The sequence below is a fragment of the Rhinichthys klamathensis genome, unplaced genomic scaffold, assembly GCF_029890125.1.
Source record: "Rhinichthys klamathensis goyatoka isolate OS25496 unplaced genomic scaffold, OSU_Roscu_1.1 h1tg000085l_1, whole genome shotgun sequence".
Taxonomy (NCBI): domain Eukaryota; kingdom Metazoa; phylum Chordata; class Actinopteri; order Cypriniformes; family Leuciscidae; genus Rhinichthys; species Rhinichthys klamathensis.
In genome coordinates, this window is record NW_026606626.1 from 485,727 (window position 1) to 511,615 (window position 25,889).

General features: G+C 42.7%; 1 protein-coding gene across 1 annotated transcript; it reads left to right on the plus strand.

Moving 5' to 3' along the window:
* The first annotated feature begins 27 nt into the window (after positions 1-27).
* Positions 28-25,889, plus strand: LOC130085669 (adhesion G-protein coupled receptor G2-like). Its single transcript, XM_056251568.1, has 7 exons — positions 28-130; positions 223-323; positions 9,286-9,413; positions 9,549-9,814; positions 20,793-20,862; positions 25,193-25,476; positions 25,744-25,889. The coding sequence occupies exons 1-7, from the start codon at positions 43-45 to the stop codon at positions 25,887-25,889; spliced, it is 1,083 nt and encodes a 360-aa protein (XP_056107543.1). The 5' UTR covers positions 28-42.

The following is a 25,889-nucleotide window of genomic DNA, read 5'->3' on the forward strand; positions in this document are numbered from 1 at the left end:
AACAGAAAGATCTGGTAATAAAGGTTCTGTTCCGAAAGCTTTATGTATATAATAATCAGACACTTTGAAAGCACAATAAAAATGTTCTTACAGGAAGGTGAGGCGTCTTGCAGTTCTTGGGATGGCAAAGGTACATTTATTTATGGATGTTTTGATCAGTTCCCATCAACAAACCTAATTTATTTTAAATATTTCATTCCTCTCTCTCTCTTTTCTTTGAAGGAAATCTAACATGGACGACGTCCGGCTGTGAGACAGTAAAAATCGACAATAACACAATAAAGTGCTTGTGTTCACATCTGACGTTCTTTGCAGTGCTGATGGTGAGATGGTCAGAGTCTATTGGCTACAGAACTTGTAAAAAATGACTAAAGAAACTTAACAGTTTTAAAATGTAAAGATCTGATTAGGGCTGTCACGATTACTCCATTAAATTAGAGTACTTGATTTAAAAAAAAAAAATCCTTGATTGCAATTTACCTGTCACGGTGAGACACGGAGATGAACCCAAACGCAGACAGTATAAAATAAGACACGGTTTAATGACAACAAAACAGAAAGTAAAACCCACGAGGGGGCAAAACAGATGGAACACAGAATACCACACTGACTAGACTAAACTGGGAAACAACTGAACAAGAAAACAAACAAGACTTCAAGCGATGCTAACAATGACTAGATGTACACAGGGTACTCACGATCAACGTATAACAATGAACCGACACAAGACAGCAAACACAAGGGGATTAAATAGGAAGACTAATCAAACATAACAGGTGACACGGGTGAAACACTAATGACAGAATCAGGATAACAAGGGGGCGAGGTAACGAGACGAGACAACACAAGCACATGACCAAAACACAAGGCCATGTGCTTGCACACAGAACATGGGTCTGTCATGATCCTGCCAAAATACTAGAACTCACAGACCTGATGGCAGAATCATGACAGTACCCCCTCCTTAAAGAGCGGCTACCAGACGCTCCCCAAGGAGACATTAAACGCGGGACAAGACTGACAGAGACATAGACCAGACCCAACAAAACATGACAAATAATAACAGGGGCATACAAGCGTGAACAATGACCGGGTTGGGGTGAAACATCAGAAAAAATAAACAAGGAAGGGGAGGCGGAGGGACAACAGAGTCTTTGAGCGAGAATCCAGGGTGGGTGGGCGGGACGGTGATCTTGGAACTACAGGGTGTGGGCTTAGGACGGGGGACCCGGACGGACTTGGGTGGAGTGGTGTGAGTAGACGGAGAAACAGTCCTAGGTTGAACCATGACGGGGGAAACAAACGGGAGTCCGGGGGCAGTAGAGACAGGGACACACGAGGAGACAGTCCGGGGACTTCTGACGGGGAACATGGTTGGTGACGGGACAGGACTGGGTGCCGCGCTCACGGCGACCGACTCTGGAACAGCGCTTGCAGTAGCGGGCTCTGGAACAGCGCTTGCCGTAGCGGGCTCTGGAACAGCGCTTGCCGTAGCGGGCTCTGGAACAGCGCTTGCCGTAGCGGGCTCTGGAACAGCGCTTGCCGTAGCGGGCTCTGGAACAGCGCTTGCCGTAGCGGGCTCTGGAACAGCGCTTGACGTAGCGGGCTCTGGAACAGCGCTTGCCGTAGCGGGCTCTGGAACAGCGCTTGCCGTAGCGGGCTCTGGAACAGCGCTTGCCGTAGCGGGCTCTGGAACAGCGCTTGCCGTAGCGGGCTCTGGAACAGCGCTTGCCGTAGCGGGCTCTGGAACAGCGCTTGCCGTAGCGGGCTCTGGAACAGCGCTTGCCGTAGCGGGCTCTGGAACAGCGCTTGCCGTAGCGGGCTCTGGAACAGCGCTTGCCGTAGCGGGCTCTGGAACAGCGCTTGCCGTAGCGGGCTCTGGAACAGCGCTTGCCGTAGCGGGCTCTGGAACAGCGCTTGCCGTAGCGGGCTCTGGAACAGCGCTTGCCGTAGCGGGCTCTGGAACAGCGCTTGCCGTAGCGGGCTCTGGAACAGCGCTTGCCGTAGCGGGCTCTGGAACAGCGCTTGCCGTAGCGGGCTCTGGAACAGCGCTTGCCGTAGCGGGCTCTGGAACAGCGCTTGCCGTAGCCGGCTCTGGAACAGCGCTTGCCGTAGCGGGCTCTGGAACAGCGCTTGCCGTAGCGGGCTCTGGAACGGGCACTGGGTTCAGCTCCGAAACACCGAACACCGGCCTCTCTAAGATCCGAGCCAGACGCTCCAGATAGTCCCAGCTCAGGAAGGCAGACGGGGCGTGAACAGTCTCTAGCTGGACAGACGGGGCGTGAACAGTCTCTAGCTGGACAGACGGGACGTGAACTGGCTCTGGCTGGGCAGACGCAGGTCTCCTCTTCTTCCTCCTGATTCGCGGAGCCGATGATGCCTCGGGAGTCGAACTGGGACGAGTCTGTTCTCCAAGCCTCACGAAGCCTAACCTCAGATCCTCCGGGATCACCGGCAGACAGGCAGGAGGTGACGACACCATGGGACCCTGTGACTCCCGACGAACCAAGCAGTCCACCATGTCCCGGAACGGGCGGTGGGCCAGCCTCTCCCGTTCCGCCAGAGGTGGAGGAACTTTGAGACCCGCGATGAGGTAACGGTTAACCAGGCTCTCCGGTAAAAAATTTCTCTTTGCCTCCACGGCCTGAGCATATCCTCTCAGGGACCTCTCTCCCTGGGGAGGGAAAGGAAGCTTGCCCAACTTGCTGTCGTTGATAGCTGACTGCCACCATAGTTCCTGGTCAGCTGATTGTTGTCTTAGTGGGGATGACATACTGTCCGCTGGGTTCAGAATGGGTCGGTTCATTCTGTCACGGTGAGACACAGAGATGAACCCAAACGCAGACAGTATAAAATAAGACACGGTTTAATGACAACAAAACAGAAAGTAAAACCCACGAGGGGGCAAAACAGATGGAACACAGAATACCACACTGACTAGACTAAACTGGGAAACAACTGAACAAGAAAACAAACAAGACTTCAAGCGATGCTAACAATGACTAGATGTACACAGGGTACTCACGATCAACGTATAACAATGAACCGACACAAGACAGCAAACACAAGGGGATTAAATAGGAAGACTAATCAAACATAACAGGTGACACGGGTGAAACACTAATGACAGAATCAGGATAACAAGGGGGCGGGGTAACGAGACGAGACAACACAAGCACATGACCAAAACACAAGGCCATGTGCTTGCACACAGAACATGGGTCTGTCATGATCCTGCCAAAATACTAGAACTCACAGACCTGATGGCAGAATCATGACATTACCGTGTTGAGTAACCGGCAAAATACCAGGAAGTGGCGCATTCCACAGATGAGAATCCATGAACCGCATTATTACACTGTTTTCTAAGGCTGCATTTACACTTGGCATTAACATGCAATCACCGTGATCCGATCAAGCAGATCAGATCATTAGCCAATCGGGACATGGCGCGTTTACATTTATTCAAATTAAGCAGCCTCTGTATCTGGATAACCGATCGGATTTCTGTTTCCTGCATAATATTTAAATTAGGTCTGTGGCACAACACCAGATTAAGAGTAAAGATGATACCAATTAAACAATGTACCAATTGCTTTCACTGACTCACTTTACTTTCCTGTGCAATCTCCAGTCTTAGATCAAATTAAGTTTTTTGAACGAAGGAATACTTCCAGAGTTAATCATACAAAAATAACGGGGTTGATCATGTTAAACATGTCACATCATCGATCATCTGGGTTTAAGGTTATAGCGTGCAATGATATTGACAGAAATGGGAGATTGATAAACATGCTGAAACAATAAAAACATTCAACATTTAAAACATTAAAAAATTCCGATTCCGATTATTCCTCTGCAAAGCAGCGTGCAGCTCTTCATTAAGATCTCATGACTGACGGCTGGGCGATATGGACCAAAAGTCATATCCCGATATTTTTTACGCAAAGTGAGAGCAAATGTTAAGTCAAAGTCAAAGCCAAATATGACGTCACAAGTAGCCTAGTTTTATTGAAACCGGCTATTTTAGTAAACAGGTGCAGAATCAAATGAATAAACAATAAACAGGTTTCTTCACCTGGTTCATAATTAAATATGAATATGAATAAGAAAGGAATATGATTTAGAAAGCGCAGTAAACTCCAGCAAGACAAAGTCATTTTATGCAAAACATAGACATTTATCTACAAATAAAGTATAATAGTGGGAACATTGATCTTGAAGAGAGTGTCATCGTGTTACTGTCGTAACCGAACGTGACGCGCTGTTTGAATGCTGAATGGAGAATGACTGAGGAGAAATGAGTTTCCATTAACTTTAACTTAAAGCTGCCGTCGGCAAAAAATTTTTGATCATATTCAGTGAAATCGACACTATAATCTGACAGAACAACATAAATAAAGTGGTTTTAGAAAAAAACCCGAGCTTCTAACTCCACCTGGAGCGTGTTATTTGTTTTGCAAAAATCCACAGCTCCCGGATCATCGGGTCCAATCAGCGCAGGGGGGTGTGAGATCTGACTGTCAATCACAGATCGGGCACACGCCACCCCTCGCGCACGTTACAATCACATGCACACGCCTGAAGTTCGCGGAAGTTCGCGCAGTAACGAAGAGTGATGGCGGAAAATCAAGTAACCTCATTTAGAGTATAAATGACGTTAGCAATTGCAATCTATCGGTAGATTAGCCAGGACAGCATACCTCCAAATACTCCATGGTGTTGATGGATGCTGATGAGACGGGCGCGTTCACTGAAAATCTGGTGCACACGCACTGACGAGTACGAACTCGGTGGGACTGTGGGAGGGTATCCGTTGATAGTGGGGGAGGGGCATGAGAGTTGTAAACATTCAAAATTTTCCTAAATCCACTCAATCTGCCAGACTTGCCGACTGCAGTTTTAACAACTTAAATATTAATTTTTACCTCACATTATGCAATCGAATGACTTTAGAAGTCTTGGAATATTTTGCACAAAAACTTTATGGTGCTTTACAATATTTTGTATGCCTTTAGTGGGGCTTAACAATAACACAACAGTGTGCACAATATCGGACTTCACTGAGAAGCTGCAGCCGTGGCGGGATGATGTTTGGTGTGGCGGACCACCACGGCAGAATGAGTATAGCGTAGGGGTGGGCGATATGGCAAAAATATCATATCACGATTTTTTTCAGGAAAATCACGATTCACGATTTTATCACGATTCTTGGTTTTACTATTTTGTGACTGAGCATTACAGCCAAACTAATGTCCATATTTTAAAAACAAAGCCTTAGGTAACAAAATATAAAATAAAAAAGAATGGCAGACAGGGGCGAAGATAAAACATTTTTCATTATTTTCTTTGTTATTAAATATTAAGATCAATGATACACATTACACATACACAACTTAATATACAAATTAAATAAACAGTGCTTTATGTTTTCAGCTACAGTAGGTGTATTTAACAGTAGCATTGAAGAAAGTAATTAAATGAACATAAAACAAAACATAGACTTCACTGTATAAATTATACATGATACTTATTAAAGCTACTATTAAAAGTTATCAGTCAAGAGGAGTGAGTGATTTTCTCTTTGCATTTTGTTGTTTTATTAACTTTTAAGGGATAGTTCTCCTAAAAAATAAATAATTGTCATAATTTACTCTCTCAAGTTCTTTTAAACTCGAATAAGTTTATTTCTTCTGTTGAAAATAAAAGTTATTTGGAAGAATGTGGGTAACCAAACAGTTGATGTACCCCAGTGACTTCCATAGTATATTTTTCTCCCATGGAAGTCAATGGGGACGAGCTACTGTTTGGATAGCCACATTCTTCAAAATATTAATATTAGAAAAATATTAGAAGGAAATTAATACAGGTTTGGAACAACATTATAGTGCGTAAATAATGAGATACATTTTTTTTTGGGTGAACTATCTCTTTAAGGACAAGCGGCAGCATGTTTACTATTGCTACTGCCTCTTTAAGAGCTGTGCGCGCCGCGTCTAATCTACACGCATTTGACAAGCAGATTTTCTCTCAATTTTCTCAAGTTTGCTTTCGCTTTAGACATAACTGACTTTGTTTATGTAAACCTTGTGTGTATTTGACAGTATTAGCTAGGGGTGGGAATCTTTGGTCACCTCACGATCCGATCCGATTCCGATTCTGGGAGTCACAATCCGATTCCAGAACGATTCTTTCTGGAAGAATCCCCCCCCCCCCCCCCCCCCCCCTCCCTCCCTCCCTTATTAATTATTTAGTTTACATAAGTAATTAAGTACTTTTTAAAAAAATAATTACAAATTAATTGTTTTTTTATTAAAACAGTTGTATGTTAAGAATTTTAAACTAATATAGGCTAACTAATATAACAAATAATAAAGAGGAGCATAGAAAAATATAACAAACAACAAACAAAAAGTGCTTTCAGTAGCCTATAGATTATCTGAACGTTTTCCATTCAAGAACTGTGAGTGATTTTTCTTCATCTTTACTGTTGTTTTTTACTATGACATCATAGACTGCGGGAGATCTATTAAGCTGCATTCACGCACGCATCTCTTTTGAAATAAAAGAAGTAATGCGGTGTGTCCTGTCCGTTTAATCCCTTAAGACATAACTGGCTGTGTTTACGTTAATTTTGCACAAGTAGGCTATATTAAACATAGACAGTAAAAGAAATGGATACAGCGACCCCATAGACTTCAACGGAGAAAAGTGAAGTCAATTAGAAGCACTCACTTCCTGATTGCCAAGCGCACTGCGCAGGCTCAAACTGAGCTTGACGACGTAGATGTGACGTGAGCAACTTGTACGTCTTCTAGTAGCTGTCCCAAGAGGAATCTGAATCATTCCCTTCCGAATCTTGCAGAGCCGGAGTTCTTGAGTATTAGCTGTCCATGAGCTCGCAGCAGGAGCAACTTTATGACACTCTATGGGCTTCTCCCTTGACTTTATGCCTCCACGTCCCCCCGATTGCGCGCGAGCTTCTATTTCTGTCTATACGGTAATTTCTCTAGTGTGCGCCAGAGAGTCGCGTGTTATGACGCAATCGTTAGCCTATTTTTACAAAAACTGCTTCTACGGGGCCATAACGTAAGATACAAGGTAATGGAGCCTTTTATACATTGTCGTGTTTCTTTAGAAATAAACAATGGACAAATGGAGTCTTTAAACGCCTCAGATGTAAAGTTATTCACTGTCAAAGTGACGCAAAAATGAATGGGAGTCAATGGGATGCTAACAGCAGGTGAAGGCTTGTTAGCCAATGGCGGCCCCCGCTGAGACTTCAGTTTCCGGCTGGTGGATTACCCCCTTGACATTAAACCACTACACGGAGTCGCGGAGTCGCACAGCCGCATGCGCGAGCAGTCTCACAAACAAAGCGCGCGTCAGCATTTGAAATTGAAAGCAGCCTGCTGTTAGTGAGGTTCATATTTTAAATATAAAGTCCACTGCATTCCAAACCACATAAATGATGACTTCGTAGAGCATTTGTAAGGAAAATACAGACGGGCGAGACAGCACACTTCAAGTGTAACATCAAAGAAAGCGCGCGTCTCTCACAGCGTATCCTGTGCAATGAAGTCTGTGAATGTCCTTGTAATTCGCTTCAACCTTTCCGAACTTTATGAAAGATTATTTACGGAAGGTTCGAGTGGTGTATGTGTGTGAGGAATTGGAAGCAAGCAGAATACGGGTGTTTCTAAAGCAAACTCAACGTCATCGCACATCTGGTTAAAAACTAAGTTAAGAATCGATTCTGGAATTCTCAGAATCGATCCAGAATCGTTGGAGAGAGAATCGCGATGCATCGATGGATCGATTTTTTTCTCCCACCCCTAGTATTAGCACAATAAGACTCGAAAGATAACTTAGTCCAGTATCCAGGCGCTGGTAGACAGGCTTTTAGTGCATGTGAGCTTCACATGTACGCGCTGAGAAACGCACACGTTAGAACAGCGCATCAGCACGCGAATAAATGTTTAACCGACAAGGCATTAAAGCACATGCAAATTATGAACTTTTGTGAACTGCAGTGTCTCGTTCCGCTGCGTTAACATTTTATGTGAATATACGTCGCGTTGTTCAGCATGTTGGGCCAGAGGCGCCAGAACAGCAACTGATAGAATGCACGATACTACGATATTTCTTCAAAAGCAGATCGTGGAGACATTTTATTCGTCCACGATCAAAAATCGTCATATCGCACACCCCTAGTATAGCGGAAACACCGTTTCGTGTTGTCGATGGCTTGCGGCTGGTGCTTCTGCACCAGTGCAGTGAGCTCCGGGTCAACAGCTTGCTTGGAGCAAGGATCACAGGGCATATTTGAACTATATCGTGATATTTTTTATATCGATATATCGCCCAGCCCTATTGTACAGGCGAGCGCCTCGTTCAGATAATGTTGCACAATTAAAATGAAAAATGACACGCATAGTATCATGTAAGTCTAAATAAACTGTTTTAAAGATTGACGTTTATTGTAAGGTTCAAATAAGTTTAATTTCTTGTCTAAACTGCGTCTGGACATTATTTTCTGACAGCCACGTGGGGAAACTGGGCGGGGATTTATATGATGTCCACCTGTGAATGCAGACACGATGGCTGGATCGCGTTTGCATTACACTGAGATCCGATCACAATGCGTCCTCGGATAACATTCTGATCAGAAGCGCGTTTACACTCGTCTTTTCAATGTGTATGTGGACACCATCTGGATACAGGTCGCATGTTAATGCCAAGTGTAAACGCAGCCTAAGGCTGCACGATGTATTAAAACAATTTAAAAAGCATACTATGGCATAGTGCTATTGTGAATTCACAGAGGCTGTGATTCAATAAAATAAATATGTGCCCTGTGAGATTAAATTTAAGTAAACATTAATTAATTTTTGTTTGGCTAATATGAAACAATTATTTGATCTGCTGTAAAGTGTAACAACACCAGGCCGTTGGTGCCCTTCTGCAGGCATTTGTTATAATACATAATGTGAATAAGATAAACATTATGTATTTTAAAAGTGCTGTTTTATAAAACCATTTGATTACTTGCTTTTATATACTTTATTTGAACCAAATATTACTGCCACTTTGTTATTATTTAAGTCATTTTAAAGGCTTACGTATTTTCTTAGGTCTATTTTTCTTAGCACAAAAAATATCAGATTACTCGATTAATTGTCAAAATAATCAAATGATTACTCGATTACCAAAATAATCGTTAGTGACAGCCCTAGATCTGATTCTTGCTAATAGGGTTTTAAAAGGGTTGTTTTCTCTGCTCAGTCTCCTCCAGATGTAAATCCAAACATCACAGCTTCGTATGTGGAATCATTGAGCTTCATCTCTTCTATCGGCTGTGGCATCTCCATGTTTTTTCTATCCGTCGCTCTGTTCATGCATTTCCTATTACGGTAGAGTATCTTAAAATATAACATACAGTTACTTTAAGTTTTTTGACCAGCTGCTTTTGTTCCTCTTTTGGATAAAAGCATCTGCAAAATGCATAAATGCAGTTACAAATACAGGTTGTTTTTATTTTTGAACAGGAAAGCCAAATCAAATCAAGCCACGAAGATCTTGATAAACATGTTTGTGGCTTTGTTTCTCCTGAATTTATCCTTTTTGTCAAACGAGAGCGTCGCCAACACAGAAGACAAGGCTGCGTGTGTCTTCATAGCGCTGCTCATGCATTACTCAATGCTGGCTACATTCACCTGGTTCTTCATTCAAGCTCTTCATATGTACTTATGGCTCATCAGACAGAACGTCACCATCACAAACTACATGAGGAAGATCATTGTGTTCGGCTGGAGTGAGTTATATGAACAAAACGTCTCGGGTTACTATTGTAACCCTCGTTCCCTGAGTAGGGAACGAGACGCTGCATCGATACTCGCCACTTTGGGGAATGCCATCGACATGATGTGTCTGAAGTCTGTAGTGGAACTACTCCAATCATGATTGGTGCTATGTCTTTCTTCACGTTGCATGTGACGGTGATCCGGAAGCTATAAAAGGACATCGGAACATAGCCGCGTCAGCTTTTGAAGGGTCGAAGCAAGTCATTCTCAGGAGCGCGAAAAGTATTGCCGAGGGATGCAGCGTCTCGTTCCCTACTCAGGGAACGAGGGTTACAATAGTAACCCGAGACATTCCCTTTCGTAAGGGAACTCCCGCTGCATCGATACTCAACACTTTGGGGAACGAATACCCACGCCGCCACACTGAGAGAACTCCTTTTAACTCCTCCCAGCCCGAGGCCTAACATAGGGGCCTCCAAGGCTATGACCTTGACCATCCGACACATGCGATGGAGGATGGATTACCTGATGAATCATGATATTGCCTACAGGCACCTCAGTGTCGAGGCAGAAATAAGATTGAGTGGCTCCCACGCCCTCGAGTAAGAGGGGGCAACGCCACCGCTCTTCCAGGGAGTAGGACGAGCAGGAAGCAGACTCAAAAGATTCTTATATATATTCTCATATAACTCATCCACAGGACATGACGGGTGCCAGGGATAACCCGTCCGCCTGATGCCAATAGGCTAGATGACAGGATTCATCCTCCAATCTACAGGAACATGGAGTTTTTTAGTGGGAATGTCCCTACGAGCTCACCCTTAGAAGCTTGCGGAGGGCACTGAGGCCGCCACAGAGGCCCTAAGCATGAACGGGAGGTCCCGTTAGAGAACAGGATGGAATGCCAGTACTGAAGCCAGTGGGCAGTATTTAGCTGGGTTCAAAGCCGTACCTAACTTTTCTTAAAAATATTTAGTTCCTAGTAGAGTGGGGTTCTAGAATGGATGACCTAACCACCTCGATGGAAAGGGCAACCTATTTATGGTTTGGTCCCCCTCAGGGGCCAGACCCATAGTCTCCATAACTCCGGCCGTGGATGAAAAATTGTACCACCGGCCTGGGAAAGAAGATCTCTCCTAATAGGGACTCGCCAGGGAGGACTCTCCAAGAGACTTTTAAGGTCCGAGAACCAAATTCGGCCAGTACGGAGCTACAAGGAGTAAACTCACGCCGTACCTCCTGACCCTTTCCAGAACCCCAGGGAGCAGAGCGATCGGGGGGGGGGGGGGGGAGCGTATAGACGTGACCTTGGCCACATCTATACTATGGCATCCAGGCCCAAAGGAGCTGGATGTGAGAGAGTACCAGAGCGGACAGTGGGAGTTCTCATGAGAGGCGAACAGTTCAACCTCCGCTCGGCCAAACTCTCTCCATATGAGCTCAACTACTTCAGGGTGGAGCCCCATTCCCCCGGCCTCAGCCCCTGCCTCGACAGGATATCTGCTCCCACATTATCAACCCCAGGAATATAAATAGATCTAACAGAGAGAAATTTATCCTGGGACCATAGAAGAATCTGATGCGCCAGTCTAGAAAGAGGGCGTGATTTCAGGCCTCCTTGGCGGTTGATATAAGAGACCACCGACATATTGTCTGTCCTACTGAGGACATGATGGCCTCTGAGGTCTACAAGGAAGTGCCTCAGGGCAAAGAATACGGCCAACATCTCCAAGCGATTAATATGCCATGAGAGATGATGGTCCTTCCAAGTACCTCGGGTGTAACAGCCCTCCATAACCGCACCCCAGCCCATGAGGGACGCATCCGTAGTCAACGTTTTTCTCTGACATGGTCCTCCCAAAGCCGGGCCTTGAGACAGGAACCATGGTTTCTTCCACATGACAAGAGCACGAAGGCATCTGCGCGTAACTCTGATCATGCGAAAGGGGTTCCCCAACGGAGAAAACCACTTGGTCCTGAGCCACCACTGCAAGGCCCTCATATGGAGCAGACCAAAAGGCACTACGATGGAAGCTGCAGCCATGAGGCCCAGAACTCTTTGAAAGTGTTTGACAGTGATGGCCTGGTGTTGTGGAAATTTTAATAGTCATTGATCCCTAACAGATATCATAAGAGAGAGAACCTATTCAATGTGTAAAATATAGATGATTCAAAGAATGTCACATGTGTGTCTCTCACTTGTAGTGAGACAAGATTCTGTTTATGTACCTGGGGAAGCAGAAGGGGGAGACACTCCAGGGAGCAGACGAACAGGGACCTCTGACCTAGATGTCAGAAGGCCATTTGGTGCAGGGGGGCTTAGTCTATGGAAAACTACTGGGAGGAAGGCTCTGGGGGAAAGAAGGCCTTGAAACTTAGATAAAAGCTGGTTCAGTCTGTCTGGGGGTGTGTCACTCTTCTGCACAGGGTAACAACTGTGTATTAGACTGCTCCTATTCTTGCAAGAATAAATACTTCTATTTTATATAATTTGACTCTGACTGTCTCTTACGCAGTGATGTTTGCTCGAGATGAATTTTTGCCACAACAGTTTTGGTGTCAGAAGTGATATTCCTTGGACGTGCCTCCTGGACCTGAGATCGGACGGTGTTTGGCCACCTGGACTAAGTAAGTTCCAGCTCTACCTCGTAAACTTGAGAGAGAGGGGCCGACCGATATCAGGGCCGGGAGAAATCGACCACTGGAATCTAAAGAACCCGCAGGTGGCAACAGAAGCATCTCTGGTAAGAGACAGTTCAATTTATTTTCTTTTGGGTAAGTTAATTAAATTCAGTTTAATTGGGGAGAAGAGTGAAATTGAACCATATTGGCTGAGGGCTGTTTCTGTGGTACGTAATCTGAGATTAATTGAGATCTATATATAGATCAAGAGGTTTCAAACAGATACGAGAGAAAATTATCTGAGATTAATTGAGGTCTGTGACAGAACAAGAAATTTCAAGCAGATAAATAATCTGGGATTAAGTGAGAACTGTAACAGACCAAGAGATTTCAAACAGATAGGCAACCTGGAAATGAGTTGTTCCACGGACGGAGCAAATTGTTTTTAGGTGCTGAGGCTAATTAGGGGGAACCAGAATTTTTTTGGTAAACCATAATTAGGAGGGCACTAATAGTGCAACCCGACCGATTTGGGTTAAAAGAAAAGAATCGGATTTGCTGGGGACGCCCAGCAGATTAAAGAAAACGCGCGTTGAAGAGAAATCCACAGAGAACAGAAAACAGCCAGTATGGGGATGTCTCAAAAGCAAGCTTGCGAAATTTGATACACCGGTTTTCTGTAGAACTAGGAAAGTATGGGGGGAAATGTATGTTTTAGATATTGGGAAAAAACTGAGAAAATACCATGATCATGAGCTACCATGAGCACAAATAGACTAAGAGTGTGCGAGAATCAGTGGAACAGGGCAGCGGGACAAAAGGTTGTTGTGGCTGCGTTCAACATGTGTGTAAAAATGTGAACAGATAATGGATGCATGACATGGGATGTCTATAGAACTTAAATTTATATGACAAGGATTGTAAGCAAACAATCATGTACTGGTTAGATAATGAAGGAACTGGCATGTAGGGAAAAGAAAGGAGAGGATAATGAAGGAACTGGCATGTAGGGAAAGATTGAGAAGAAATATAGTAGAAAACTATATGTGATGAAAATAAAATGTCTGACAGAATTTATAGAAGTCAAATTAACTGTTTAAATGATATGAAAAGTTTTAGAATAAAATAAGGCATTGTATGATTGACAGGGATTAACATGATATGAAGAATGTTTTAAGCAGAATGGGGAACAATTCTAGATTTTGATAAAATAATGATGATATATCTGCTTTATTCTATTAAGATTAAGAAAATAAGGGTATTGAAGCAAGTAGCTATAATGGTTGTCTGTGTAATTTACGGACTGAGTAATATAATCTGTTTTGGAGAAACAGTAGAGATAAGACTGAGACAATAATGATAATATTAAGTTGAATCTGCAGACTAACCATGTGATGGAAGGAAAAAGGCTTCAAACCAGTTGTAATGAAAATAATGATGTACAAATTGTTACACTTTATGAAGAGTAACTGAACAGTCCGGGAAAATAAATAAATAGATAAATAAATAGAGAGACAGAAGAGAGCAAATGCTGTAAACAGCTCTGCTCTGAAGATCTCACTTTGAAGAGATTTGCAGATGATGTTTTGTAAAAGATAAGCGGGGATAACAGCAACAGTACTTGTAATTAGTGTTGTTGATGATAATACCAAATTACTAAGGTAAAGACAGAAAACAAATTCGAATATTTTGAGCATTTTCTGTGCTGCTCATGAAATTATGTTCTGCCAATAATAATGATAAAGAGTATGATTTGGCTATTGTGATTTGAATCCGCCATTGGTGGATGGTCAAAGGAATACAGAGAACTGCTTATCAGTGGGTCTGTTTACATTCCTGAATGGGACACACTGCTTCAAGAGTGTGCAGTTAGTTGGAGCCGTTTGCAAGCTCACAGTGATCAAACTATAGTCAAGGACAGGTGTCTGATGCTGAAGTTGAGGCTGAAACAGATTCACTAGATGACAGAGAGTGTTTTAATGGTGGTCATCAGGACAATTTAGTAGGTAACTGTAAATTACCACCGAGAAGGTGTTTAAAAATGTGATAAAATGACAACACATTTCTGGTAATAATATTGGTTTGAAAATAGATCAGTGTTTAAATGACGACAGTGACAATTTTTGGTCTGAGAAATAAGAGATAAAAAACAAGGTCAAAAGATTGAAGTCTTAAAGTGAATCCTTTTGAAGAAAAGATCTATAATAGTAATTTTTATAAGTGAATTGAATACAGGTTGATGCAAAATGAATGACTGCAACAAATGTGAGTTGCAAAATATAGTAAAGGTAACTAGAAGGAGAATTGTGTTTTAATTAAGCATTTTTAAAAGGGTTCAGGTAATATAGAGAGACAGATCTCAAAGATGATTTATAATAACTGCAAAAGAGGCAGTAGCCTTGTAAAAGTTAGTGTGAATCCTGATTGGAGACTGATAAACTCCTAGAAGAGAAAACTTTGAGGTCAGATATTAAGTTATGGTAATTGAGAACTTGACAACTAAAATTGAGATTGAGAAATGTGAAACGTTATTGAGAACTAGAATAATTACCATTATGTAAGAACAAATAAGCAGAAGCAGTGTTATAGGATTAAGAGTTGCTAAATGTAAAATGTATAGAGAGGCATTTGATTAAAGAAAAAAGGCCTGCTAGTGTTGACCATGAAAGAACTAGAAGCTGATGTTTTGCTTTCAAAAGATAAGTTTGCTATGGGCTGTAATGAAACAGTTCGCTTATCTAAAATCAGATGTGTGCTGTGCCTGAAACTACCAGTGCGACAGAGACTCAATCTGAGTGGAAATTTGTAATGTCTAAATTCCCTGAGGTGGGCAAAAGACAACTATAAAATTATGTTTATTTGAAACCATATGTAATTTCTGGCAAAGATGCCTTAAGCTGGGATAGAGTTAAAAGATGATAGATAAATGTTTGATGTTAGAAGTATATGAGAGAGCAGTGTACCATCCAATAGAGTCTCAGAGTCTCTCTCATTCAATGAGTCAGCTAAAAGCTGGTATCTGTGATAATGTGTAAAGCACAGTGTGTCAGTTGATGAATCATAGACACAGAGATGGTAAAAGAAACCATTTAGAGAGCAATTTGTTTTAAAAGTAAAACTGAATGACTTTAAAGAAGTATTTAAAATAATAATACAGATAGAGATGACATTTTGATTAGCTTGTTTTAGGACCAGTAACTTCTTTGTCTCATTTAGTCTCCACCATTCAGGACCGATGGCTCCGGCTACAGATGAAGTACACTGAATGTACGGTTGTGATCTAAATTCACTGAGTATAAATCTAAGCAGCTAGGTTTCTGCTTTTAAGATGGTTAATGGATTTAAGTGATTAAATACTGTTGTTATTAATCTGTCTCCCTATGTGAACACTATTAGGCAATCGGAATGGCTCTGGATGACTCTTGAACGTGCCTTTCCTAAGCTCCAGAAAACAGCTGAGTTCTGTTGAAGAGAACTGATTGTGTGATTGGAAAGAGCGGTCACCAGTGGGCACGAGTGGCCATCTCTATGACGGGTACGACCTTCTATTGGCCTGACAGGGGGCAACCCAAGCCAGAGTGGATCACGTAAAGTCATTGGGCATCTCCTGAATGGAGGTGTGTTATGTGAGACAGGTATGAGGGTTGAGCAGGAGCTGTGAGGCCAGCAGCGTCCTTATGGCGTTAAGGGGAGATGACGCGATGACGAGTCACGGCATGTCTCCCCAATAAAGCAAAGCTCCTCGATATATACCACTCGCCAGAAGAAACCGCATTAGTTGTATGGCTTGTTTTTTATTGTGACAAGCGTCTGCAAATATGCCAGGGGAAAACACCCTGATGGAGATTATAGATAAAGGGCGAACAGGAGTGGGCTTTCAAGAGCCAGCTGAGGCCATGAAGTGATTCCCATTAGTTGTTGTGGAGACAGTAATAACATTTTTTTTTATGTACTGGTTGCCTTATGGGCAAGGAAAATAATAGTGTTGATTTTGAACTAATATGTTATAACATAGTTTTAACTCTTGAAGGTCGTTAGACATGGTGGTGGCTAAAGATGAAGACAGCTTTTGTAGATTTGAGAAAAGTCTGGATAACAAAGGTGAATGGTCAAAGGTTATTGTAATGAATACAAATTTTGTCTAAGTTACAGCCTTAGGAGGCTGGGGGGGGGGGAAATATTATTTGTTTATAGTGAGAGAGACTGCTTGAGCGGAGGAAGGGATGGTAACTGTGTCTGTCTTTCTGTTATCGGCCTGCTAGAGCAAGCTGAAGCAAAATAATGATAATGAAACAAAACAACCCAGCTGACTTGTCTAAAAATCAAATGAATAATGAACAGATGTAAAATTAGGTAGAAGTGTAGTGGTAGATCACCATCTGGCATGGGCTGAGATAAATGAAAATGTTGTAGATTTGAGGGAAACAACAAAGTGACATATTGGCTAAGCCAACATGAAATTATCAAGAGAGCCCCTCACATTTATGATTATTGTGAACAAAGGGGGAGAAATGATTGACTGACAATGACCAAGTCTGTACAGCACGACCTGACCTGATAGAAACAATTGATGACTTTGGAAAATGTTTGTAGATGACTGACTTGAGAGACCAAACAACAGGCCTGAAAAGCGGCATTTGCTGTGAGACTGAGGGCCGTTGCCCTTCAAATACTGCGAGAAGAAGATGAGATTGTGGCTTTAAGTGAAGAATGTAATATTTTTGTTTCAGAGACAGGGAAAGATGTCTGGAGGAAATTTGTCTGAAGGACAATGTTTGGATTAGTGTTGATGGCAAACTTTATCAAAAACACTATGTTAAATGTTATGTTAAATTGATGCTCGAGTTGTGTCGTGCATCAAAAGGGGGATGGTATAACAATTGCCAAATATGGTTTATTAAGGGGTTCACATTTGCTGAATAAATGTTGGGAGAACACTAGGGGTATTTGGATAAAAGCCCTGAAAGAAGCCATTTTTCTGCCTAACAAAATTTATGTCTGTGAGTGTGCTGCACACACCAATAACAAAGATTGTTTCAACAGGAAACGCCAGGGCATCGAAGGACACGGGAGAACAGTAGACAAAAGAAACTACGTACTTTACTATCTGACAATAACCTCGAAATTTGTTTCTCTTTACAGAGAGCATGCAGGATTGGGAGACAGGGCAAAATGTGCCCAATAAAATAATGGTTATGGATGAATTTGGCTAACTGTCCTGGCCTGGGTTATTATTGTGGCAGAAAGGTGCTACACCTGCGCAGCGCATAACTTAAAAGTTTCCTTTTGCAGAATGTCAGGATGGATTGCATCAAGCTGAACTGATTGTGTCTCCAAATGTATGAATATTGACTTGTTAACGTAAGCAAAGTGGATATATGTGTTTTTCAGGGGAAAAGGACTGAGTGCTATTAAGCAAGAAATGTCTAATGATAATATGTTTCAGTTTGTAAACAGATGGTGAAAATTCCACAGGTCACACCAAAGGGGACGAGCGGCAAGACAAGCGGTCACTAACAAAATACTTAAGGTCTCCATTCACAGGTGAAAATGACCAGGAAATGGTTAACTCCTCAGGCAAGGTTGAAAGGTTGGAGACGCGACACCTAAGTCCAAGCATCTTAAGCTTCACCAATCAACCTCAGATACCCCAAACGCCGACGTGTTGGAGTGGGGGAATCAAGTGGGGGAATCAAGGACGTGCTAGTAACGTAACCTCCCCCACCAACGTGGGAAGCCCAGGGCTACGGCTCGTAAAGAGTCAAACCTGGCGAAGACGGAACGTGCATGGGGCAACGGTCAACATACCTGGAGGAGGATGTGGTAAAACGGTTTAAGTGTAACAGAGGAATGCTTTTGTGATGATTTTTGAGGATTTTATTTGATTAAATCAAAATAGGGCTTAGTATTGATATACAGTAGATCAAAAGATTTGATTGGTTACTGATTCATTAGGAAATATTTAAGGAAAATGTTTTTGGGAAGAGAAGATCTATTAATTAATGTAAATTATAGGGATTATTGTTGAAGCTTATTAAGTAGAACCACGGCCTGTTTGAATTAAAAGTTAAAGGTAAAAGAAACGGAACGTTTAACAGAAGAATCTGTTTTTGTGATGATTTTGTTTGATTGAATCAAACTAGGTATTGATTTGATTGTAAATGTAGAAAATATATTGATTGTGTCCGTAATGGAAATATTAGAGTTAATATTGAACAACTGCATTGGTTAGAAGAATGGATACAATTATAAGACTTCTCTGGTTAGATTTTGTTAAATATGGCATTAAATAGAGCTTACTAAATTGAATTAGAAGTGAACAAAATATGGTTAGGAAAACCGAGGTGAAATATGGAGATGGGCGTAGATTAATGGAAAAGGCTTAATGATAGGGTTTAGGATTGTTATTCTAATAATTTTGTTATTCATGGGGGAATATGATTATAGTGACAGGTGAAACATGCTGTCTGTTCAATTGGTGAAAATGACAGTCTATCCCAAGGATGAACAAAATTATGTGACGATACAGGTAGCGGGAGCTACAGTGAGATATGTGTTAAATGTATGTTCTGTTTGTTTTTCTTCTATTTGTTTATTTTCTGAGAAAGATTAAGGGCAAAAGATTTAAAGAAGGTTACAAGCAGCGGTCATCCGTGTTACGAGATGGCGTACAAAGATAGGGTTTGAAACTGAGTGATTTTTTATTATACTTTTATCTGTTTGTTTCCTTACTATGTTATAACTACCTTTTTCCTTACTGGCGTGACTGAGGGTCTGTTTACAGGAGCGCAGGAACAGATTTCTCGTTCAGCCCGGCGTCGTGAAAATATTTACTTGCTAGCTAAAATATTACGGGGCCTTTCCCCCACAAAAACAGCCTTATGCTTCTTCATTCTAAACTTTTCTTCACAGGTTCAAGGAGAGTGATCATTTATGCAAAAAATCAGAGATGAAGAGTATAAGTGTGATGATATGACTTAAAATTTGTCTTATTGTTTATTGTTATGATTATGGGTAATCAGAATGATAAAAAGCGGGAATTTGTTGTGGAAATTTTAATAGTCATTGATCCCTAACAGATATCATAAGAGAGAGAACCTATTCAATGTGTAAAATATAGATGATTCAAAGAATGTCACATGTGTGTCTCTCACTTGTAGTGAGACAAGATTCTGTTTATGTACCTGGGGAAGCAGAAGGGGGAGACACTCCAGGGAGCAGACGAACAGGGACCTCTGACCTAGATGTCAGAAGGCCATTTGGTGCAGGGGGGCTTAGTCTATGGAAAACTACTGGGAGGAAGGCTCTGGGGGAAAGAAGGCCTTGAAACTTAGATAAAAGCTGGTTCAGTCTGTCTGGGGGTGTGTCACTCTTCTGCACAGGGTAACAACTGTGTATTAGACTGCTCCTATTCTTGCAAGAATAAATACTTCTATTTTATATAATTTGACTCTGACTGTCTCTTACGCAGTGATGTTTGCTCGAGATGAATTTTTGCCACAACACTGGCCTAACCAAATACTCTTCATTGTGGTTAAGATAGTATTTATACGAGCAGGAGACAATTGTGCCCGCATCATGACTGAGTCCCACTCTACTCCCAGGAACGTAGTCCTCTGAAGAGGAACTTTTCTTCACATTGAGTGTCAACCCCAAGCACCTCAGATGACACAAAACAACATCTCGATGTTGAATCGCCAGTTCTTCTGACTGAGCCAGAATGAGCCAGTCATCTATATAATTTAGAATACGGATCCCCTAAAGTCTCAATGGAGCAAGGGCAGCAACCTTCTCAAAATATGAGGAGCTGGCGGCTGTCCCATGAGGCTGCCCCTGGCTGCAACCCCATGAGACCTGGACTGACAACGGCTATGCTCCAATGTCCTTTTATAGCTTCCGGATCACCGTCACATGCAAAAGACATAGCACCAATCAAGATTGGAGTAGTTCCACTACAGACTTAAGACGCATCATGCCGAAGGCATTCCCCAAAGCATCAAGTATCGATGCAGGAGTTCCCTTTCCCTTATGAAAGGGAACTCCTGTTATACTTTTGCCTTAAGAAATAATTAAAAATAAATAAAAACCAGCAAGTCAGACTGTAAACTCAAGTTCACCTGAAAAGTCTTATGAACTCCTGTCATGATACTTTGATGATGTTTTTGACCTTTACTTGAGCAGCTTGTCTTCATTACGTGGTGTTTTAATTAGTTTGAGTCATTTAAGTACATTAAGTTAAATTAAATTAATATGAGAAATGTTTCCTTGGCAACTAGCTGAAAGAAAATGTTTTTTTAATATATATTTTATTTTCAGTTAAAGTTTATTTTATTTCAAGTAATGAAAATGTTCTCTGTGTGTCTTCAGGTTTTCCGGCTCCGATAGTTGTAGCTGTTGTTTCAATAGGAGGATATAAAATGAATGTAAAAACTCGAATGTAAGTTTTTATGTCTCAAATATATGAATTAATGAAGCTTTGTTTGTCCCTATTATGGAACTTTAAATGCTCCTAATGTTGTTTTGGAGTCTCCTACAATAGGTTTACATGGATCCAGGTTTAAAAAAAATATATTTTTACTCTTTAAAAAAAAAATCTTATAATATCCACTGTATCAGCTCTTTTCTCTCAGTGTATGAAACGGTTCGATAAAGGATTCAGTCTTTCTAAACCACGCCTCTATGAGAGCTGCTCTGCTCTGATTGGTCAGATGTCCCAGTCTGCTGTGAAGAAACCAAACACTTATTTCTATATCTGAATCTCAGCTCTTGACACAGTGATACGAACAGTAACGATGGCGTGGGTTTTACTGTATCAATCTCATCAGTGGATTTGCTTTGTCAGCAGAAAACAGCATCTTCTCGACATGAACAGCACGAAACGAACTCTTCCAGTCTCAGATACAACTACAGTGTTTGAGGGCGGGGCCAAGAGACGCTGTTCACCGGCAGCCAATGGAGACCATAGGCTGGCATTAGTGTTGTCATGATACTGGAATTTCCAACTTCGATACGATTCCTTGTAATTAAAATATCAATATTTGATACCACGGGGAAAATATATACACCGCCATACATATAATTTGTTATTATTTCATAATTATTGGATAATTTGGGTAATTTTGTTGTAATAGCTTACACAGCACAGGGAGGCTTTATTTAAATCATTGAACTAGATTTACAAAAAAGACAAGTAAACAGTCATTAATAAAATAAGAACAAATCAACTAAATCGCAAACAATAGCACAAATAAATACGTTAGATCAAAGAGAAAACTGAAATAAATATGGCTTTGAGGTGGGTCTAACAGTAGTATTCTGGTAAGAAATACTACAGAAATTAATAAAATGCAAAATAACGCTGCATAGTTTCATTGTAACAATTAAATACAGATTATTGCTTACAATTAAAGCAACAAAAGTTATTCAGTCAAGAGCAACTAATAACTAATAAAACAGACTGATCAACTAATAAAACAGACAGCAGCATATTTATTAGGCTGTTGTCACTTAAAGAGCTAATGCACAGATCCAATATACTGTTACATGTAACAAGCTTTGATGTTGTAGGAAGGAGGAGGCGGGAACCGGCGAACATTCAACGATTTTAATAATAAATAATTAAACAAATACAAAAATGAAAGTAAAGACGGCAGTCCCTCACAGTCGACTGCCGCCACACATAATAAAACGAAACATTAAATAAAATTGTCTCTCGTCCTTCTCTGTCGTCGTTCCGTTATCCTTCCGCTCCTCCGTGAAAGATACGAGACCGGTGCGTCGCGCAGGTGTCGCTCATGTCAGGGTTCTGTCACTTCTGTCTGGTTTTATCTTAGTAGGTGACAGAGCTCTGACACTCCCGGTTTGTCATGTGCTTGTGTTCTAGTTCTGTTTATTGTGAGCACATGGCTTGTCATGTGTTTCCTTTGTGCCATGTGCTCTCCTGTCTATTGTCTAGCCCCTCCCATCTTGTTATCTGATTATTGGTTAATTTGTCCCACCTGTCTTTCTTGTTACCCTCCTTTGTTTGTTTCCCTATTTAGTCTCCCTGTGTTTGCTGTCCTGTGCTGGTTCGTTGTCAATGTTTCATGTTTCCTTGTGTTACCTGTTTTTGCCTGAAACCACTCTTTTTTTTCCCCTCGGGTTTGTTTTTCATACCGTGACAGAACAAACCAGCCAAAGAATGTGGATACAGCGGAATGAGATTTTTCCTGCGGGAGAGAAGGGATCTGCCATTTCCTTATTTGACTACTTCGCTAAGTGCGCTCGTAGGACTGAGGAGACCATGGGAGCTGGCGGTCAGGTGGGAGGGGGTAAGCCCAGGACGGCAACTGGCAGCTCCTCTAAGACTCCGGCTCACCCGCAATCCTTTGAGGGATCCTGCTTGGCCAGATTCTCGGGGACTCGTGGAGGCCATAGAAGGGGACATGGTCGTCGTGGACACCAACATCAGTCCACAGTCCAAGTTCATTTAATGACGGCGATCCTACGACTTCGATGGTTCCTAACCGGAGGGTCCGGAAGAACCAGACGACGTCGGGGTTCTCAAGTCCGGTGGTCCGGGAGGACTCGGTGTCGAGGGTCTCAAGTCCGGTGTTCTGGGAGGACTCGACATTGATGATCTCAGATCCGGTGGACTGGGAGGATCTGACTTCGGTGGTCTCAAGTCTGGTGGTCCGAGGGGATCTGACTTCAGGGGTCCCAAGTCCAGTGGTCCAGGAGGACTCAATTTCGGTGGTCCCAAGCCCGGGGGTCCAGAAGGATCCGACTTCGGGGGTCCCAGGTCCGGTTGTCCCAGAGCGGTTCACTCTCCCTGCAGCGTCCCAAGTGGTGGCCAAGGAGCCTATAAAGCTTGTTCGCTCATGTAAGCGGAGGAGGAAGAGCTTTCGGTCAACCACGAGGCCCGGAGGTTGTTCCGAAGCCTGCAGCCAAGACCCCGAAGCATCCAGTGAGGCCTAGAGCCGGGCCACCCAAGCGTCTCGGCCTGCCGGCGCCACCCAAGCGTCTCGCCCTGCCGGCGCCACCCAAGCATCTCACCCTAACGGCGCCACCCAAGGGTCTCGTCCTGCCGCGCCACCCAGACGCCTTGCCCTGCCGGCGCCGCCCAAGCTCCTTGCCTTCGCCGCCCAAGCACGTCACTTCTGCCGATCCAGAGACTGTCGCCGTCACGTCTGCGGAGCCGGTGTCTGTCCCTGAGCCAGTGTCTGTCCCTGAGCCGGTGTCTGTCCCTGAACCGGTGACTGTTCATTCATCATGGCCGTTAAAAGGGTGGTCTCCACCATGGTCACCTGAATGGTCGTCTCCATCATGGCCGTCTGAAGGGTGGTACCCACCCTGGCCGCTTGAATGGTTGTCTCCACCATGGCCATCCGAATGGTCATCTCCACCGTGGCCACCCGAAGGGTCTGCACACCCGGATCCACCCTGGCCACCTGAACTGCCTGCTCCACCTTGGTCACCTGCACAGCCTGATCCACCCTGGTCGTCTACATGTCCTGCTCCGCCCTGGACTCATGCTCCGCCCTGGATGCCTGCCAAGCCTGTTCCACCCTGGATGCTGGATCCGCCCGGGTGGTCTGTTAAGCCTGCACCATCCTGGTCCTCACCCAGGACTCCTGACAAGCCTGATCTTCCTGGCTCTATCCCTCCCTGGTCAATGTTTTGGACTTTGACTCATTTTGGTTCTGTTTTATTTTGTATTATTTAATAAACATCCTCTCATCCTGCTCTTGTATCCTCCACTCAGTTCTGACCATTCCGTGACAGCTCATCAGCAATCGTTCTCCCACGGCCCTCGGCATCGTCCTACTCGCAACATTACACAACATGCGTTTTCGCTCAACTATTTACATTCCAAAACTGACGGGCAAGACGGGCATTTTGACATTTGTGTGTATTTGACCATTTAAGCACAATACAATTCAATTTGGTACTTGTGAGTTGTTTGAGAGGCGGCTTTATGTGTGCACAGTACGCCATCGGTTAGTTGTACACGCTTTTGCATAATATAAGCGCTATTCAACCGGAAAGAATGGGAAAGAAACCGGAAAGACGAGTGAGTGAGAGAAGGCCGGTGTGTGTCAATTCGCCGTCGGAGAGAAGAGAGAGAGACAGAACACGCAGCTAGTATCGGTATATCAATACTGCAGAAAATGAGTATTGGAACAGTTTCAAATATTTCAGAATTGATATCAAAATATCAATATTTTTGACAACACTGGCAGGCATTAAAACCTACTAAAGCCCAATTTGTACTTCTGTGTCGACCTCCCGCCGTAGCTACGTCGTAAGCTGTGTGTAGCGCGCGTACCCTGACGTGCACCTCTCCAAAAATGTAACAACACATCAATTCTACGCGGACGCAAGCGCTGTGATTGGTCTGCTAGAACCGCTCCCTCGGGTTTCACATGTTCCCTCTGCGCGCATCAACGCGGAAAACGACGCAGAAGTATAAATTAATACCAACGCGTAGTCTACAGCGTAGAGGCTCCGGCGTAGGTCCGACGCAGAAGTATAAATCAACCTTTAGGTTCAGCAGGAAGTCATACTGGAATTTCTGACGACTCGTTTCAGGCAGTTCAGTTTCTTTCTTTTAGGAGACAATAACTTTATCTGCACTTTGATCTATGAAACTTTGCAAACTCTCTATCTTCACAAACAGCTCTATGACACTCTACATCAAAGATAATATCTAAAAAAAAAAGAATATTAGGGGCACTTTAAGTGCCTTCTAATTGTCTTAATTATATTTCACTCTCTTCTAATTATAGGTGCTGGATTACAGATCCTTTAATTCACTACATAGTGAACATTGGCTACTACGCTTTAGTCTTCATCTTCACAACAGGAATCTTCATCATGATCGTCACTAAGATTGTCCAAGCCCGGCACATAAGAGCGCCTGACGGCAAGAGAAAGACGTTCAGAAAGCAGCTCATGATGGTGTTGAGCTTGTTCCTGCTCTTCGGCCTGACGTGGGCTGTGGCGTTCTTCAGTTATGGACCGATGCTCATCCCCTCATATTACATCTTCACCGTGTTGAACTCGTTTCAGGGTGAGAAACAATCACATGCATCATTGCATTTGGTTTAGTAGGATGCTTCTATTTTTCACAGATTTCAGCAAATTATTTGATTTCATTCATTGATGATTTTTAATTGATTTATTTATTTTCACTTTCACTATTTTTTCAAAGTATTTAATTAATTATAAGGGCTATAATGGGATTTTTTTATTTTTATTATTGGTTACAGTTTTTAAAAAATCATTGTATTTGAGGAGGCATAATTAGCTGAATACATTTTCTATGATTTTTTTCTAGGGTTTTTCCTCTTCCTGTATTACTACCACATTCACAAAGACATTGAAGGTAATTTCTCTGATGATCCAGGAAGCTCCGGCTCCACCACAACCATCGTTCAATCCAGAGATAATGCTGTGGAAAATGTTTATAATGAGCATAATTAA

Excerpts from the sequence above, each read along its gene's own strand:
- LOC130085669 (XM_056251568.1), top strand. The coding sequence starts at position 43 with ATGTATATAATAATCAGACACTTTGAAAGCACAATAAAAATGTTCTTA. Across the intron at positions 20,863-25,192 it reads ATGAATGTAAAAACTCGAAT|GTGCTGGATTACAGATCCTT; the intron begins GTAAGTTTTTAT and ends TTCTAATTATAG. Across the intron at positions 25,477-25,743 it reads CGTGTTGAACTCGTTTCAGG|GGTTTTTCCTCTTCCTGTAT; the intron begins GTGAGAAACAAT and ends ATTTTTTTCTAG.